We start from the raw sequence: 19060 nt of genomic DNA on the forward strand, positions 1-19060 counted from the left end.
CCTCTGGGCCTTTTGTTAAATTATATGTATTACTATAGCTACAACATTTGCTATTAGGTGTGATGTTCATGTATGCTAGGTAAAAATCGGTATTCAAGTAATGTATGTCCGGTGAGACTTAACTGTCTATGGGTTCCTTACCAATAGGTCCCTGCAGGTAGGGCGTAATAAAAGTACCTGCTGCCCCCATTGCATGATCGTAAGAAGCGACTTAATTTCGGATCTTATCTCTTCTCTTATTTTTGTGTAATTTAGGAGTGGGACGACTGGTTTGCCAGTTGTCAGTATAATGTGACCGGGTGGGGTGTCCTTCTGGGTGTCTTCGGCAGTGTGTTTCAGTGAGATAGCAATATAAAGTATATCACATCGTGTTGAATGTATTGTGCTGTGAAAGTACAGGAAAGGATATACGGGGGACAGGGTACAAGGTATTTGGTACAGGGTACGGGGTACAGGGCACAGGGTACGGGGTACAGGGTAAAGCGTCGACTATACCAAATCATTGAATAGTTCTAGACTTTGTTGTGTATTGTAGAAAATCATTTTGTTTGTCTGCATAGTGAAATACCCTCACAATTCGGGTATTATCAATCAATTCTTAAATAAATTCGATTTGTGAGCTCACTTATTCTTTTTTCATAAACCAGAAATAATGTTATCCACTGTGCATTGATACAAAATACGTACAACAGCTCGAACAAAGATATATTTGAACTGTAATTACAATTGACATCGTAAAGTTATTACATCTCTGTAAAATATCTGAACACGTGTATTGTGGAACTTACTTTTTAAAAAGATATGTGTATCGAGATACACAACGTATTGAATGTATTGTGCTGTGAAAGTACAGGGAACGAGATACAGGGTACGGGATACGGGGTACAGAGTACGGATACAGGGCACAGGGCAAAGCGTCGACTGAAACGATTCATTGAATCGTTAAAGACTTTGTTGTGTATTGTAGCAAACCATTTTGTTTGTCTACATAGTGAAACACCCTCACAATTCGGGTATTATCAATCAATTCTTAAATAAATTCGATTTGTGAGTTCACTTATTCTTTTTCATAAACCAGAAATAATGTTATCCACTGTGCATTGATACAAAATACGTACAACAGCTCGAACAAAGGTATATTTGAACTGTAATTACTATTGACATCGTAAAGTTATTACATCTCTGTAAAATATCTGAACACGTGTATTGTGGAACTTATTTTTTAAAAAGATATGTGTATCGAGATATACATCGTATTGAATGTATTGTGCTGTGAAAGTACAGGGAACGAGATACAGGGTACAGGGTACGGGATACGGGTCACAGGGTACGGGGTACAGGGTACGGGGTTCAGGGTACAGGGTACGGGGTACGGGGTACAGGGTACATGGTACAGGGTACGGGGTTCAGGGTACAGGGTACGGGGTACATGGTACGGGGTTCAGGGTACGGGGTACAGGGTACATGGTACGGGGTACAGGGTACATGGTACGGGGTTCAGGGTACAGGGTACAGGGTACATGGTACGGGGTACAGGGTACATGGTACAGGGTACAGGGTACATGGTACGGGGTACAGGGTTCATGGTACAGGGTACATGGTACGGGGTACAGGGTACATGGTACGGGGTTCAGGGTACAGGGTACATGGTACAGGGTACATGGTACGGGGTACAGGGTACGGGGTACGGGGTACAGGGTACAGGGTACAGGGTACAGGGTACGGGGTACGGGGTACGGGGTACATGGTACAGGGTACATGGTACGGGGTACAGGGTACGGGGTACGGGGTACAGGGTACAGGGTACAGGGTACAGGGTACGGGGTACGGGGTACGGGGTACATGGTACAGGGTACATGGTACGGGGTACAGGGTACGGGGTACGGGGTACAGGGTACAGGGTACATGGTACGGGGTACAGGGTACATGGTACGGGGTACAGGGTACAGGGTACGGGGTACGGGGTACGGGGTACAGGGTACATGGTACAGGGCAAAGCGTCGACTATACCAATTCATTGAATTGTTCAAGACTTTGTTATGTATTGTAGCAAATCATTTTGTTTGTCTACAAAGGGAAATTCCCTCAAAATTCGGGAATTATCAATCAATTCTTAAATAAATTCCATTTGTGAGTTCACGTATTCTTCTTTTTATACACCAGAAATAATGTTATCCACTGTGCAGTGATATAAAATACGTACAACAGCTCGAACAAAAATATATTGTAACTGTAATTACTATTGACATCGTAAATTTATTACATCTCTATAAAATATCTGAACACGTGTATTGTGGAACTTACTTTTAAAACAGATATGTGTATCGAGATACACATCGTATTGAATGTATTGTGCTGTGGAAGTACATGGAACGAGATACGGGGTACAGGGTACAGGGTATGGGGTACAGGGTACAGGGTACAGGGAACGGGGTACAGAGTACGGTTACGGGGTACAGGGTACAGGGTATGGGGTACAGGGTACAGGGTACAGGGTACGGGGTACAGAGTACGGTTACAGGGTATGGGGTACAGAGCACGGTTACAGGGTATGGGGTACAGAGTACGGTTACAGGGTATGGGGTACAGAGTACGGTTACAGGGTATGGGGTACAGAGTACGGTTACAGGGTATGGGGTACAGAGTACGGTTACAGGGTATGGGGTACAGAGTACGGTTACAGGGTATGGGGTACAGAGTACGGTTACAGGGTATGGGGTACAGAGTACGGTTACAGGGTATGGGGTACAGAGTACGGTTACAGGGTATGGGGTACAGAGTACGGTTACAGGGTATGGGGTACAGAGTACGGTTACAGGGTATGGGGTACAGAGTACGGTTACAGGGTATGGGGTACAGAGTACGGTTACAGGGTATGGGGTACAGAGTACGGTTACAGGGTATGGGGAACAGGGTACAGGGTACGGGGTACAGAGTACGGTTACAGGGTACAGGGTATAGCGTCGACTGAAACAATTCATTGAATCGTTCAATACTTTGTTGTGTATTGTCGCAAGCCATGTCTACATAGGGAAATACCCTCACAATTCGGGTATTATCAATCCATTCTTAAATAAGGGTACAGGGTACTAGAGTCAGGTACATTTAAGTTTGGTTGACGTTTCGTTTTTGCATTGGAATTTTTCGATCTTTTGTTTGCCCTAAAGACCTATCCTGTGTTGATGGGCCGTTAAGCATTTAATAAAAATAATAATAATCAAACAAATACGCGAGATTTTATAATGTACCCTCTAAGAAACGATTTCTCGATATCGTTTCTGTTTAATCAATCTATGATTATTTACATTCAATTAATCTCTATAATTAGATACGATACATTTTATAAACAATTCGTTTACTAATGATATATTTTGACATCTTTACACATTTGAACCTTTTGTTTCTTGTATTTATGTATTCAGCTTTTTGTGAATGTCTATTGATTAAAATTGTCGATGGGCCGTTAAACATAGTAGATACAAACGCTTTTGTCCGGTTGGGTGCTTGTATCGGGTTTCACGTCCTTTCAGATGATGTCGTCAGAAGTGTTGTGATATCAACATTAATAAATTACACGATTTAAATGATTGCGTAGTTGCGTGTTATTTATATTTTGAAATAATAAAAACTCATTATACGTAAAAGCAATTTTGCTGTTTAAATTGCATCAATGTTGAGATCCGCACCGCACTTGTTTTTAGATAGCTAAGCTATTCATATCATGAAATGCTCAGCCCAGAGATATTTCAAACGGAAAATCGGAGCGCCGGAAAGATGAAACGACTCATCAGGCTCAGGTAAGAAAAGAACTCTCGCATGTTTCTATTTCTATTTAACACTCCTAGATTCATTAAATGTTGTTATTTCTTTACATACAAAAGGTTAACGATTGAAAACAAAAACAAATGATTTTTTAACACGGGTTGTTTTGGTTTGGTTTAATTTCATTTTGATTAATGTCCTATTAACAGCTAAGGTCATACGGAGGAACCCTAAATTAAAGTATCAATTTATTAATACAGATCATATTTAACATCAAATTACACGTGATACAGAATGCATCGACCAGCAGCCAACTCGGTGACATTTTCATAACAACGTTACATGTTTTATGTTCAATTTAACTTTCTGAAAGCTGTTGGTCTTATGAATCAATATCAAGTTGACGTTTGTTTTCTACATGTCTTAATCTCTTAACAAATTTATGTTATCTGAAAGCTGTTTGTCTTTTTTTTAAAACATGAGTCACCAAAGCTGTTAGTCTTTTTAAAAACATGAGTCACCAAAGCCACTTTAAATATTCAAGTTGACGTTTGCCTTTTATGTTTTTAATTTGTTTGTTCTTTTTCCTCATTTGGTTTTGTCGACCATTTGTTGGCGTTTGTGACCTATTCTGTGTTGATGGGCCATTAAGCACTTAGTAATGATAATAAGAACGTTTGTTTGATGTTATTTTTATTTTAAACAGTAAAAATACAAGATACATGGTATATATCTTTCATTAACCATACATCGCCTGAGTTGCCTTGATTTATAGGGTGTTGCGAACTAAAAACAGCTATGCTCATTGTAAGACGTGCTTCTCTGTGTGAACCCGACGCAGAATGTTGGTGTATTTGCCTCATTGCGATAGCCAAGATTTAATGCCAGATTGAGTATTACCCACAGAAATACCATGCCTTAACACATAGCACGGTATTTCATCCGATCACATAATACTGACAACGGGAAACCGATGTCTTACCACTACACATTTAGTTTTGCTTATATTGTTAAGCGTACTTGTACTTTCGACGATTAGGTCATTTAAGGACGTCCTTCCGTGTATGTCATATTGGTGTACTGCATCCTTCTGGTAGCGGTGACCTGATACTGGCTGCAAAGGCTGTTTCACTAAAATGTCATGACAAAGGCACCAAGCAGAGCATTTCAGCTTTCACAGTATACTGGCAACGGGCAAGCCATTCGTAACTGCTACCCATTTAAATTCAGGATCAGCCTGTAATTTACCGCTTAAGGATGCGCCTCCGTTTGTGTAATATATGCGCGTGTTATAGGACGAAAGTCCTATAACACGCGCAAATGAGATTGCACCTTCAAAATTGGGTAATAAATACAATCTGAAAAAAAAAAAAAAAAAAAAAAAAAAAAATACAATTATTAATCTGTTTCATCCTTGTAAGTCTCATAGGTGATGCTAGGTGCCAAAATATTAGAAATCGAATTTGTCTGAACTACTGTTGAAACAGGAGCAGTTGTGCAAAACCCTTCAGTTTTTTAATTTAAATATTTAGAAGAGTGCTGGTTAATTTGAAATTAGGAAATCTTAATAATGTATATATTATGAACCGTGCCAATACTCAATAAATATGGTCATCTAGGACTCAACAAACCTCGGTTACTATAAACTCCGCAAGCATTTTACCGCCTTGTATCTTGATTGGTTTGGTTTTATTATGTTTTGTTGGTGAACACGTACAAGGCCCTGATTTTAACAGCTAAGGTCATTTAAGGACGTGCCTCCATGTATGTAGTGTATGCGTGCTTGCGTGTGTGTATGCAGGAGGCAGGGTATGCTCGTGTGCACACAGGAGCCTATTACTCTGTATCAGCTGTCAAGCTCACTATGGTCGGAGACAGAATCATTGGTGTGTGTCCCAAGTTCTCGTACTGTGACCTATGAAAACTGGTGCGTCAAGTGCGGTATGCACATGCATACATACTTACGTGTGGGAGGAAGAGCTCGAGTGTGATCCTTGCATAGTAACTACATTACTACTATAGTATTGCTTAATAAGGTTGTCAACTAGCGATTAACTGTCACTGCATGTCGGGGATCTAGAAAAGAATGCATCTGCTGTTACCCGCTGCAAGTATCGTAAGAGGCGACTAAGGTGGGAACCCATCTGCCGAATTGGGGATTTGCTTTTGTGCCAGACTTGGGGACACAAAACCGATCAAAATAATTCTGCAGCACCCACTGCAACATTTGGGATCTTTTTCTTTCTTCTACTTCTTACCACCTTTTATTTCATTACGCCTTGCTTGGCAATACCTCTCTTCTGGCTTTAATGTTGAACGTTCACCCAGGTGAAGAGGTCAATGGGTTCTATCGCCAGGCCGGGACATAACAAAGTCCTTAAAAATGGTAGTTGTTTTTCCATGCTTAACGTTCAGAATGGAGAGTAAAGGCAACAACGGGTTCAACCGTTGTCAGTATAATTGGCGGAATGCTGTTCCGGGTGCCTTCGGCAGGGTGTTTCAATGAGAAAGCACTATTACAAGGAGGCAATTACACCAACATACCATGTCTCCTGCACACAAACATGTACAAATTTGCACGCTTACACAACACACATGAAGACTGTTTCCTAAATGACCTAAGCTGTTAATAGGACGTTAAACAAAATAAAACCAAAACTAGCCCTGACAATAGCTGTTGGAGAACAACATAGCTCTCCTATTGGTGATATATGTTTTTATAAGACAGCAAATATCAATAGAAACACATGTACAGATAAAATGCCTGTCATTTCATTTGCCACCTCGCCTACAATAATTTGAGCTCCCTAATTGTTTTTTTAATAATTTCCCTCAATTTATAGCCAAATCCCTTTATAATGCCAAAATTTGTTTCAACAAATGTTGGCAATATAATGAGGTTTTGCTGTATTTTGACATGTTGTACATTTCGAAAGAAGAGAGGGTCCCAGAAAACATGAAATAGTTAAAACCGTTTTGATGGTGGAGGTCCAACACTGTACATAAAAACTTTCCCAAAACCTAAATCAAATTGATATGTTTTTAACCCCTACAGTATGAAATTATTGATCAGCACGTTGATTAACTGAACATAGATACTTTAACCTTATAACAATCATCAGCATAATGAAGGTGGTGATCAAACACTGCACATATGAACTTGCCCAAAATCTTTAACCCAAATCTTGCCAAAAATCTTTAGCTAAGTGCAATTGAGCTGTTGTTTGGCCCCTAAAATATGGTTCTACAAATTACTTACACTCCGTTATAATGCCTTAACCTTCAAATAGACAGTAGACAACAGAGTGGGATGAATCAACACTGCCTTAGAAAATATTACCAAAAACCTCAGTTAAGTGGGACTCCGACGCCGGCGTGATTCTATTAACCCCCGCCCCCCAGGATGACTTCGGTCGTGAATGCGACCCCGTGTTTATTTACGCCAATTTATTGAGGTCACACTTTTGTGATCGCGTTATTGGTTTCCGTGTAATATCTGCACTAAAAAAATGGTCGATTTCAATGACATTTAATATGTTTGTATGCACATATAAACAGGCTGGAAACCGCGTTCAACCGTGAATGTGATCCATGCACATTCAAGTACAATACATGACGTTACAAACATTTAATTGGCTAATTCGTTTACGTACAACAAATACCGTAATAATAACCGGTCGCTTTTGATGAAATTCGTTATGCACATACATATTGACAGGTCTCAGACTGAGTACGATCATAAATATGATTCGTGCATAGGTGGGGTCAACATTTGGCCCCCACTTTGATTTCTTTTATTCTTTTGCCATATGTAGATACATAAAAATGATCAATTACTGCGGACATCATTATTCATAATTACTACTGATAACCGTAGTGGACCTCCTTGCATACAAATGTAACACCAGTTTGAGTGACGGGGTTTCTTAACCAAATAACAGATAAATGTCACAAGCAAATATTGTTTTGAAAATGACTTATGATAGTGTACAGTGTATAAAGTTACTATGCTTTTGATACTAAATATGTCATATTGCTATACATGAAGTAAACGTAGTGATACTTTTAATTAGAAAATAATTATATATATATAGTTATAATGGTAGTCTATATTAATATTTTAAACTTCTTTAAAACAGACGATTTTTAGGTCACCTGAGTGACCTTTTATAATCGCCTTTTGTCCGTCGTCGTCCGTCGTGCGTCCATTAACAATTTACATTTTCAACTTCTCCTCTAACATCCCTGAACAAATTTCAATGAAATTTCGCAGAAACCTTTCATGACCAAAGGTCAGCCAAAAATGTGAATTATATGGTCCCCAGCCTCCAGTGACCTGAGTGGCGGGGCCAAAAAGGGTCAAATTGACTAATATTTCAAGAATCTTTTTCTCAAGACCCAGATATGGTAGAATCAAACACTCTGCATAGATTGAAGGGTTTTAATGTGCTCTACCACAATTGTGAATTTCATGACCCTGGGGTCACACGTTTCCCCCTGGGGAGGGGGTAAACTTTACTATAGTTTATACAGGGAAAACACATTTTGGACCAGCATTTGTTTAATTTCCATTGAAATTAATTAAAACTTAGTTAGCATTATCAGTATGGAATAGCAGTGTGATGTTATGAACAAATCAGCATTGACTGACCCCCAGGGGCTGATAGGCTGAGAGGGGGGGGGGGGGCAATATTTATTATGACATGTTGATAACTTGATTGGAATTATAACCCTGCATTGACAGTTTGATACTTTGGAAATTTTGAGCCAGCCCTACCCCCAATGGCTGTAAGTCGGGCCCTAAGGAGTCAGTGTCCTAAAAATTCTTCATTTTCCTTGTTTAGAATCAGAGGTCCTAGTTTCAAATACTTTCCAGTCTTCAATCTGTATGATAGATATTGAATAAGGTGGTTTATTGATTTTGTCACTTTGAATAATATTTCTGTTCATGTTTTAAAAACAAAAATCAACTCTCTGTATAAATTCATCAGAACTCAGGTGACCATTAATGCCCATCGGCCTCTTGTTATGTAATATCAAAACCGGTAAAGTAATTTTTTAGCTTGCCAAAAATGATCAATGCCCAATTTAACATAATCATACAGATTTGATTACAATGTTTATTACTGGGAAATACCGATACATTTTCTGTTTTTGTGTAATACCAAAACACTTTATTATGTTATGCATGTTTTAAAGTTATGCGCAGCATTAATAATGGGTAAGTATTCTGCCAAGTAATCTTTCCTCCGGAGAACTACTTACTGGAATCAGCTTGCCTGTCCGTAGAAACAAATGTCAGGACAACTTCTTCTACAGTAATGGACTAATTTCAACGAAAGTTTCCAGATATGATAACTACCACCTGATGTTGTACATGCAGGTACTAGCACTATTTCATTCTGACCTTCTTTTTTTACAAAGTTACGGCCCTTTGTTGAAAAGTCCTTGTCTGGACATGTCCTCCAAAACGAAGGAGCCGATTTCAACGAAAGTTTTCAGATATAATAACTCCCACCTGATGTTGTGCATGCAGATACTAGCATTATTTCATTCTGACCTTCTTTTTTTTGCAAAGTTACGGCCCTTTGTTGAAAAGTCCTTGTCTGGACATGTCCTCCAAAACGAAGGTGTCAATTTCAGCGAAAGTTTTCAGATATAATAACTACCACCTGATGTTGTGCATGCAGGTACTAGCATTATTTCATTCTGACCTTCTTTTTTTTACAAAGTTACGGCCCTTTGTTGAAAAGTCCTTGTCTGGACATGTCCTCCAAAACGAAGGTGTCGATTTCAGCGAAAGTTTTCAGATATGATAACTACCAACTGATGTTGTGCAGAAAGGTATATTTTTTTCAATCTGACCCTTTTTTACAGAGAAATGGCCCTTTTATTGAAAAATGCTTGTGCAGACAACTTCTCCAAAACTAAGGGGCCAATTTCATCGGAAGTTTACAGATATGGTAACTGCCCCTGATATTGTGCATCCAAGTAGTATGTTTTCATTTCGACCCTTTAAAAAAGAGTTACGGAGTTGAAAACAACCTGTCTGTCTCATGAACTACTAAGACGATTTCAATGCAAGTTTACAGATATGGTAATTACCCCCTAATGTCGTGCATCAGGGTAGTATATTTTCATTTCGACCCTTTTTAAGGAGTTATGACCTTTTGTTAAAATCTTTATCTTGACAACTCTTATCATTTTATATCGTTAACTCTAAACAAATAAAGCAAGGAAACATATCGTTGTCTGACTCCCCAAAGAAAATATTTATTTTAGCACATATGATTTTTGTGACCTTGAACGAAGATAGGCCTTTATCCAAGCATGCTACTGACTAAATATAAACATTCTGGACCCGTGTTTATTCAGAAGAAGTTAATTAAAGATTTTAACATATTTGACCCCTGTTACCTTGGTAGCCGTTCAATCCATCTTGTTACGGGCCAAAAAACATCCTACGACTTTTTGTTATTCATAAGTCATTTAAAAGATTTTGAACATATTTAACCCCTGTGACGTTATATATAAGTCAAGGTCATTCATTTAAACAAACTTGGTAGCCCTTCATCTTAGTCTGCTACTGACTAAACACAACATCCAGGGCATTTTGGTTATTGAGAAGAAGTTGTTTTATGATTTTAACATATTTGACCCCTGTGACCTTGAATATTAGTGAAGGTCATTCATTTGAACAAACTTGGTAGCCCTTTATCCTAGCATGCTACCGGCCTAATATTAACATCCTGGGCTTTTTGGTTATAAAGCAGAAGTCGTTTAAAGTTTTGAACATATTTTATCTCTGTAACCTTCAATAAACGTAAAGGTCGTTCATTTGAACCAACCTGGTAGCCCTTCATCCAAGTTTGCCTCTGGCCAAATATCATCACCCTAGGCCTTTTGGTTATTAAGAAGAAATTGTTTAAAGTGGAATATTGACGACGGACGCCACACCATGGCAAACGCTCACTTTTCCAATCAAGCTTAAGATGCATCTCCATATGTGTGTCTTATGTTCATCCTCTAAGACAAAAATTTCGCATGTAGAAAGTTTTGCGTCTACCGAACCTGCCAGTTGCAAGTTTTATTTTCAAAGTTTTGCATTTGTTTAAACTGATTAACTCTACGCGAAAGAAGCAAAACGTTCCACAACGCAATAACTTTCATTTTATATTGCATGACCGAACGATATAGATTATACATGTATATTTTCTAAGCAACTGTGATTTCTCATCTTTTTATGCTCTGTTAATTGCCGAACCGTAAAGTGGTATAATTATAATGAGTACTAGCGTTGTTCATAAATCCAATAGTCTTACATATGTATGTTTCAGTATCACCTTTGTGCTGCTGTTGATATCTAGCGTACACTTGAGTATCATAAACCACGTCCATTTTGATGACGACACAAGGAGAGTGGCGTACCACACAGCTGCACCGTACGGTACTCTCCAGTGCGGGAAGATGTGTGCGTTGGAGGGACGATGCATCGCCATCAATTACCACAAGGGCGCTCGCACCTGTGAGCTTGTAGAACAAGCTGCTACTGTTGTATTGGATTCCGCGGGATGGGTATCCACATCAGATATAACATTTGTCAATGTAAGTAGCACTTCCGGTTTTCTTCTTTATCATTTGGCTTGTAACATAGTTTCAAAATATGTTTTCTGTAGTCCACTTGAGGTCTACCTGCGAATAACATCTTCGTTTCAACCAAGCCCTGTCAATTAGATTGACACACAAATGTATGAGATAAGAAAATTGGTGAGTCGTTTTCAACTAGTTGGTACTTTATCATAAATACATGTATAACAATAATTCTTATATGTTGTATGTATATGTTGATGGAGAAATGCTAGCATACTTAACGTTTGTTATATTTTATAGGGAATTTAATATTGATTCATAGGGAAATTAATATTATATTTTGTAGGGAAAACTTGGATCCTGTTCAAATGTTAGCATTCCTGAACTCAACGAATGCGTTCCTTTAAGAAACGGGGGACAAACCAGCATGATAAAATGTAAGTATGGGGGACAAACCAATAGACATTTCCCTTTTTGGAGGTAGACCTAGCACGGATCGCAGACACGGACATTGGAGGCTAGCAAACTTGGGGAACCTTGCAAAATTGTTTTTCATTGCGACTTTTTAAAGATCCGTAATTTTAAATATTAGATAATTCAACTGGTTTGAATGATGCCATGATGCCATGATGCTGCGTCCGTCGTCAACTTTTTACTTTAAACAATTGCTTCTCAGTAACAAAATGGCCTAGGGGAATGATATTTTGCAAGTAGCATGCTGGGATAAAGAGCTACCAAGTTTGTATAAATGACTGACCTTCATCTATTTTCATGGTCACAGGGGTCAAATATGTTAAAATCTTTTAACGACCTCTTCTGAATAATCAAGAGGCCTAGGGTGATGATATTTGGCCAGTAACATGCTTGGATGAAGGGCTACCATGTATGTTCAAATGAATGACCTTAACTTATATTCAAGGTCACAGGTGTCTTATTTGTTTAAAACCTTTAAAACAACTTCTGGTGAACAACAAAGAGGCCAAAGGTGATGATATGTTGCTAGTAACATGCTGGGAGGAAGGGCTACCAAGTTTGTTTAAATGAATGACCTTGACTTATAGTCAAGGCCACAGGGGTCAAACATGTTTTAAACCTTAAACTCAAAGGTAAAAGACAATGTCAATTTGAATATTGAAAGCGCCTTTCTCTCTGTAGCTGGGATGCCATTCACCGATATCGAGTTTAATATAATGAAATTTGTTATCTACGCATTGATTGCAATTATTTTGCCACTGTGGTCTTATAAATGTTGTTATGAGTGGTTTAAAAGAAGTAAAATGAAGTTAAAAATCAACAGATGGATGTAATAGTGCTGTGTTCGCGATATTATCTGCCTTTTTATAACTTGGTAGTCCCACATGTCCGAGGTTACAAAAGCATAAATCTGGGGGATTCCCAAATTGGCCGTCTTTTAGGATACATGCAGTGGGTAACAACAGGTTTATTATTTTCTCGATCCCCGACCTGCAGGGATGGTTTTCGTTGGGAGATACATATTTTCAGCGTCTTCTCTATTTTAGGGGTTTTAGTAGACCCTTCAAACTGTTGGTACTAACATGTTTACATATGTTTGTTATTAGACTGCCCAGCAACACCATCTGTGCCTTCATGTTACACAACGTCTACTTCAAGAAGTGTTCGTGATGCTGTCACATACAAGTGCAATCCAGATTTCAACTGTACGGAAAATCTGAATGGTATCTGCCTTCCGAATGGTCAATGGTCCTCATCTAGCTCTATTGCGCAGTGCTTTCAGGGTAATAAAATTGTGTTTCATTTTTAGGTGTTTTTTCTCAAGTTGGCATGAAAGATTAAGTAAAACCTTAAAAGCAATTTACTGAAAACGTTATATCACTGGTTGACTGAAGCAAATGTCTTTTTATCTAGATGGATCTTGCTATCCGTTGACGCCGCATTCCTAAACTGTAGCAAACCAAATATCCTGTGACCAGTAGTCATGTAGTATTAAGATTTAGTTGTTTTCAATGCTATTTCTTCACTATTTTGAAATTGCGCGAATTTTGATTTGGTAATTGAAATGTGCCATTTCGATACGTGTTTCATATATGGACACTTTTGTAACATATCTTTACTTTTATGTTCTGAGGGAAAATGCACAATTTACCTATCTGGATGAAATAATTAATATTACAATCGTAACCAAATGAACGAGTAGAGAAGATTTTTCGAGGGTTCAAAAACTGAAGAAAAAAAATATATACAGAGGTAAATAACTCAGCTGTTTTCAATGCACTCTATGGTATTAATTTGTGATTGATATCCTTATTTTGATTAGACAGTGTAAGATTAGACAGCGGTACCAACCAAACCGAGGGTCGAGTCGAAATTTACCGCGATGGTGTCTGGGGTAAGGTCATTGGTGCCAGCTGGTACGCCAATGACGCTGCAGTTGCCTGCAGACAACTCGGATATAGGTATGTTTGTACTTCTAGTGGATTTTTATGACGGAAACCAAAATTGATCTGCTGCTTCAGGACTTGCGAAACTGAATCAGCCAATCAGCACGTGTTTCATACCATTGTAATCTCTATCTAAAATTTACATATATTTGCAATGCAGTATTTCCAATGTGTAATGGTTGACAGGTATATATCTAGGTATTTCACTTTGGAAACAATTGATAGCTTAAATAGCTTAAAATATATGATTACAGATCTATAATGAGGTAACAAGAAGCCAAGATGACATGTATCGCTCACCTGAATATTTCAGTAATCATGCCAAATTCTCAATGAAAGTTGTATGGCAATTAAATAAGATCTTAGGGTTATTATTAGTCCCCATGGCCAATCCTACCAGCATATGTGAATCCAAATATTCATGCTCATCAACTGTAATTATGTTAATAGGGTAGGAATCTCAATGGTTTTCACGTTATGGCCCAAGGACTAAGTCCATATGGGTGTGACCAGACCCCAGGTTCAATTCGAATATTTTGACTGCATTCGTGTCCTTAAAGGGTGAGGATCTCCACAGTTTCAAAGTTATGACCAAGGAACAAGTCACTAGGGGTGTGGCCGGACCCCAGAATCCATTCTTATACCATAATGTGTATCTGTCGATCTGTGCCGAGTAATTGTATAAGTATATGGCCATGGTGTTGGGATTACAACAGTTTAAAGGGCATGACAAAGCGAGTTACGTCTCTATTGCTTGGACAAGACATAGGGGCAACTCTGGTAGAATTTGTGTATATGTCTCCTTATACTCAGCAATTGTATATAGGGTAATAGCGTGGGGAAATCATTTCCTAGTCAAAAATAACTGTTCGGCCCTGCCCCTCCCCTCATCCCTCCCCCNATGCATCAAACTAAAAACCATCGCTATCGATCCCTCAGTTCCTGAAAAAAATGAACCCTTCATTTGTACCGTTTTGAATCCCCACCACATTTGAATGCTTTTTACCAAATGTTTGATATTTATTCCTTTGTTTCAGAGAAGAAGACGTTTCAATCAATCTGGCCAGATTACCCTTTATGGCCCCGCCCCGCCCCACAGCTCAGACCCCCCTCCCTACAAACACACATTTTTTGGTACAGTGCTCAGTCGCTTTCAATATAGCCAAATTACCCATCTGGACCCTTCCCTCATCCCCTTCAAAATCGGGATCTTTGTCTTTCTTTCTACTTCTTACAACCTTTTATTTCCTAGCTCACTTTTGGCTTTAATGTCGAGCGTTGGGCCTAGTGAGGAAGACAATGAGTTCTGTTCCCAAGCTGGGACATACCTAATGTCCTTAAAATGGAAAATGTTATCCCTGTTTAACGTTCAGCATTCGGCATGGTTTTTCAGTGAGAAAGCACTATAAAGTCGGCATCAGATCTGCGATATCACAAGGCGGCAAGTACACCAACATATACTGCCTCCTGCACACACACACACACATAACACACACGGAGGCGCGTCCTTATATGACCTTTGCTGTTGAACGGACGTTAAAAATTAAAACTAAAACCGAACTCTTAGCTCCTCAATTGGTATAATTCTTAACCCCGATCACCTGAAAAGGCTTCGATCCAAATACGAGTTAAGTCATTTATAGCAGCCAAGCGAGGGGTTAGTCCTCCAACTTCTAGACTTTTTATTCCCCGCCACCTAAGAATACTTTCAACACATTCACGCATACAAAACACACACGGAGGCACGTCCTGCAATAACCTGTGTAGATTCGGGGAAGAATAGGCCCGCTGTATGTCACTGATTGGTCGTCAGAGGCGATGATTAATGTGTGTCCCCTTCAGAATCGAGGGTTTTCTTCCGTGTCCACCCACCACCCCCTCTACAATCAACCAATCAAGTATATCTTTTAGTTTCAGAGAAGAAGTCACTTAAATCAATATGGCCAAACTACCTCTTTTAAACCACCGAAGAAAGTGGTTAGTTAATTACCCCCTTTACCACCCCCACCCACCCAGCTCTACGGGAAGGGGGATCAGTCCCTTCATTAGTACAATTTTGAATCCCCAGTACCCAAGAATGCTTCTAGGCAAATATGGTTGGTATCCATCTTTTAGTTTCAGAGAATTAGTCTATTAAAGGAATATTGCAAAATTACGACCTTTCCCCTTTAGGGGTCAGCCCCTCAATCTATTTGAATCACCACCACCTAAGAATTCTTTTTGTCAAGAATGTTTAAAATGTGTATTTTCGTTTCAGAGGAGAAATCAAACTACCCTCTTTTGACCCCGACAATTATAACTTGTGGAGTCAGCCTCGCCTTTTGTACATTTTTAAATCTTCGTCGTCTAAGAATGCTTCAAACCTAATATGGTTGATTTCTATCTCTTAAATTCAGAGAAAATTTCACTTAAAGCAACATGGCTAAATTAACAACTTTTGGTCCTGCCCCTCAGCCCTTCAATTTGTACAATTTTGAATCCCTAGTGATGCTTCCACTCAAATGTAGTTCTATTCAAATCAGTGGTTATGGAGAAATTATGGCATCACCTCACCTTAAAATAGTCAAAGGGTCTTCATGTCATGCCAGGAACACATGACTTTGCCTCACATATTGATCGAGTGTGCCGATTTTAGACGGATTCGAGAGCAATATTGTGACGTGCCTAATATGGAAACGTTGTTCCACTCAATAAATAATAGATTTTCGAATATCTGCGTGCAATTGGATTATACCATAAAATTTGAAATTTTTACATTCTTCGTATAGTGATATTTGGCCATTTTCGCTGTGTATTTATGTGTACAGTTTTTAAACTTTTACTGTTCAGTTTCTTTTTCGTGTTTTTTTATTACTGTAATTGTCCCCTTTTATTATTATTATTGCATTATATTTGTGTTGTCACATTAATAAATATGTAATAACGTTCCTTGTTCCATGTAGAAGTATGTTTAGTATATATATATAATGAATTTTACCATTCAATGGCTTCTTGATTCAGTGGTGGTAACGCTACTCTCAAATTAAAGTCCGACTTTGGGAAGCTTTGGTCGAAATCGGGGGAATGCGTTGGAAATGAACTGAAAATAGCTGACTGTCCGATTGATTGGTTTCCAATCCTTCAAAATTGGCGTCCTTTCAACGCCGGAGTAAATTGTACAGGTAAGGGAGATAACCCTTTAAAATAGTTGTAGAATTGTTTATTAAAATTACAACATGCAGCATAATACCGTTTCGCGCGTGCTTTATGTCATGAATATTACTAATGCGATTGTGAAAACATCAATATCATTAATTAATCAATTAAGATGACACAACTTCAACAAACATGTTAATAGCAGGAGCTAGTAAAAGTATCGACCCGTTATAGAACATAAAATTGGTTGTCATTTCTTTGACCAAATCGATGCGAATTATGCGGCAATATATTTCAAATATTCAATTATTTCAGACATCGGCCGTAACCAAATGCATACCTTTCATTTGTCTTTGTTACTGTCTTTTAAAATGTGGTTATTTTTCTTACTCGTGCCTAAAAGCTAGCCAAAGGCGATATTTTTTATCAAAATTGATCTGCTCAACAATTTACAACACTTCGTATCTATATTTTTGGCGGTATCTACTTGTCCGTTCATCTTTATATGATCTTTGCAATTGCGAGGACTAAAGCTCCAAACAAACTGCTACATTGTACTATACCCAGACAGTGGTCCTCTTAATAAACGACTTGTTCAAATATATGTCATAGCTAAACTAACGCAAACGGAATATGTTCGTGGTATTATTTAAGTTTCATAATTGACAATTTGCAAAATCTTGAGTATAATAAAAGTCATTTTACAAAAACAAAAACAACAAAGATCATAAGGACCTTTATCAAAATAGAAAATGATCAAAACGAACTTACATACACAAGGGGAAAACTATAATAAAATTTACAAAATAGATTGATCTAATATAAAAATGAATTATTTTTGCATATTTCGAAACACTTATGCAAACTTTCTTATAGAAGAGCAGTAGTTGTAATTCACCATAGAAGTATCTAACTCTTTAGATAAATTCGATGTCTATTTGCAGATTTAGGAACACGTGTGTAAATCTAGGTGAGTGGTAAGGTATTTGTCAATTTTGTAAAATCTAGTTATTTCGTATATAATAAAATTGACTCGTATGACGTATTAAAGTTGTTCTGTTGGTGTTTCCGTTCTGGTTATGAAACTGATATTGCTGATGACAGTGTTTATCTAGTATTCCTATACATAATTTTGTTTCATTTTTATTTCAGGAAATTGAAGAAGACAGCATGTCAGACACTAGTTCTTTTGTCGCCGGATTCAAGTGTTTGACATCTACTTATGAAAACTATTGTCCAGTACATTTAACTCAGAATTGGCAAATCACTCCCTAACTATTCAAAGCGGCTCCTGTCCGATATTGGGATATAGCACGGTCTGTCTTGAAATGTATCAAGCTAGTAAGATAACAAAGCAAACTCGCGTATACAGTTATACATGCAACATGAATATATGTGATTAACAACTAAAAACGTTTTAAAACAGAAGCAATTAGAGGCAATTAGAATTGCATTTAAATGTTGTTCTGTATATTTATCTATATTAAGTTTACCTTGGTTTTACAATAATAGCGAGTAGCTTTCGCCTTCCTTCTACTAAATGACTTACAGGTTGCTTCGCAAAGGCGTTGAACTTATCTTAAAATATAATATGGCAAATACTACGAACAATGAGGTGCAATAACCACTAGATGTCCGAGGAAATGAAAAACGTATTCCAAACGTTTGTTTGTCCATGTTGAAAGCTAGCAAAGTAAACATTTTACTGCATCATATCGCAATTTCGTCCATTTAACAAGGATTCATCAGACGCATCATACTGAGTTAACAGTTCTGAAATAAGTTTTAACATAGAGCTCTAACTGTGATTCGATTTAGCCCGCGGAAGGACGGCCTCATAGCAATTAATACATCACTATCTTATTAAGTACGTTCCCCTTTTTGCACGAGAAAGTTAGCGAGAGGTTCGTTTAAAAGTTCTTGTAGTTCAAGGAGGATAGCCCCTATATGATGTACAACTATGGTCAACATTTTGAAATAGCTTAGTAGTATATATAGTTTGATGAAAATCTTGCAGTAGATTAATAAAGTTGCAAAAGTCATTGACTGTACCCTGTGTTATATGTTTCCCTTTTTCCTGTGTGGGTGTGCTTGAGTGATTGTTGGTGTGTGCGTGTGTGTGTGTGTGTGTGGGGGGGTTCGTAGACAGTTAT

General features: G+C 38.2%; 1 protein-coding gene across 2 annotated transcripts; it reads left to right on the forward strand.

The window, feature by feature from the left end:
* Positions 1–3680: 3680 nt before the first annotated feature.
* Positions 3681–18940, forward strand: LOC110450863 (soluble scavenger receptor cysteine-rich domain-containing protein SSC5D-like). 2 transcript variants are annotated; one of them, XM_021498635.1, is made up of 8 exons: positions 3681–3797; positions 11100–11367; positions 11699–11789; positions 12933–13109; positions 13649–13787; positions 16773–16933; positions 17852–17877; positions 18060–18940. In XM_021498635.1, exons 1-7 carry the CDS (start codon positions 3727–3729, stop codon positions 17869–17871), a joined length of 927 nt encoding a protein of 308 aa, XP_021354310.1. In that variant the 5' UTR covers positions 3681–3726; the 3' UTR covers positions 17872–17877; positions 18060–18940. The 2 variants fall into 2 exon arrangements, with proteins under 2 accessions (XP_021354310.1, XP_021354311.1); XM_021498636.1 differs by lacking the exon at positions 17852–17877.
* Positions 18941–19060: the final 120 nt, after the last annotated feature.

This window comes from Mizuhopecten yessoensis, unplaced genomic scaffold (assembly GCF_002113885.1).
Source record: "Mizuhopecten yessoensis strain PY_sf001 unplaced genomic scaffold, ASM211388v2 scaffold5519, whole genome shotgun sequence".
Classification (NCBI taxonomy): domain Eukaryota; kingdom Metazoa; phylum Mollusca; class Bivalvia; order Pectinida; family Pectinidae; genus Mizuhopecten; species Mizuhopecten yessoensis.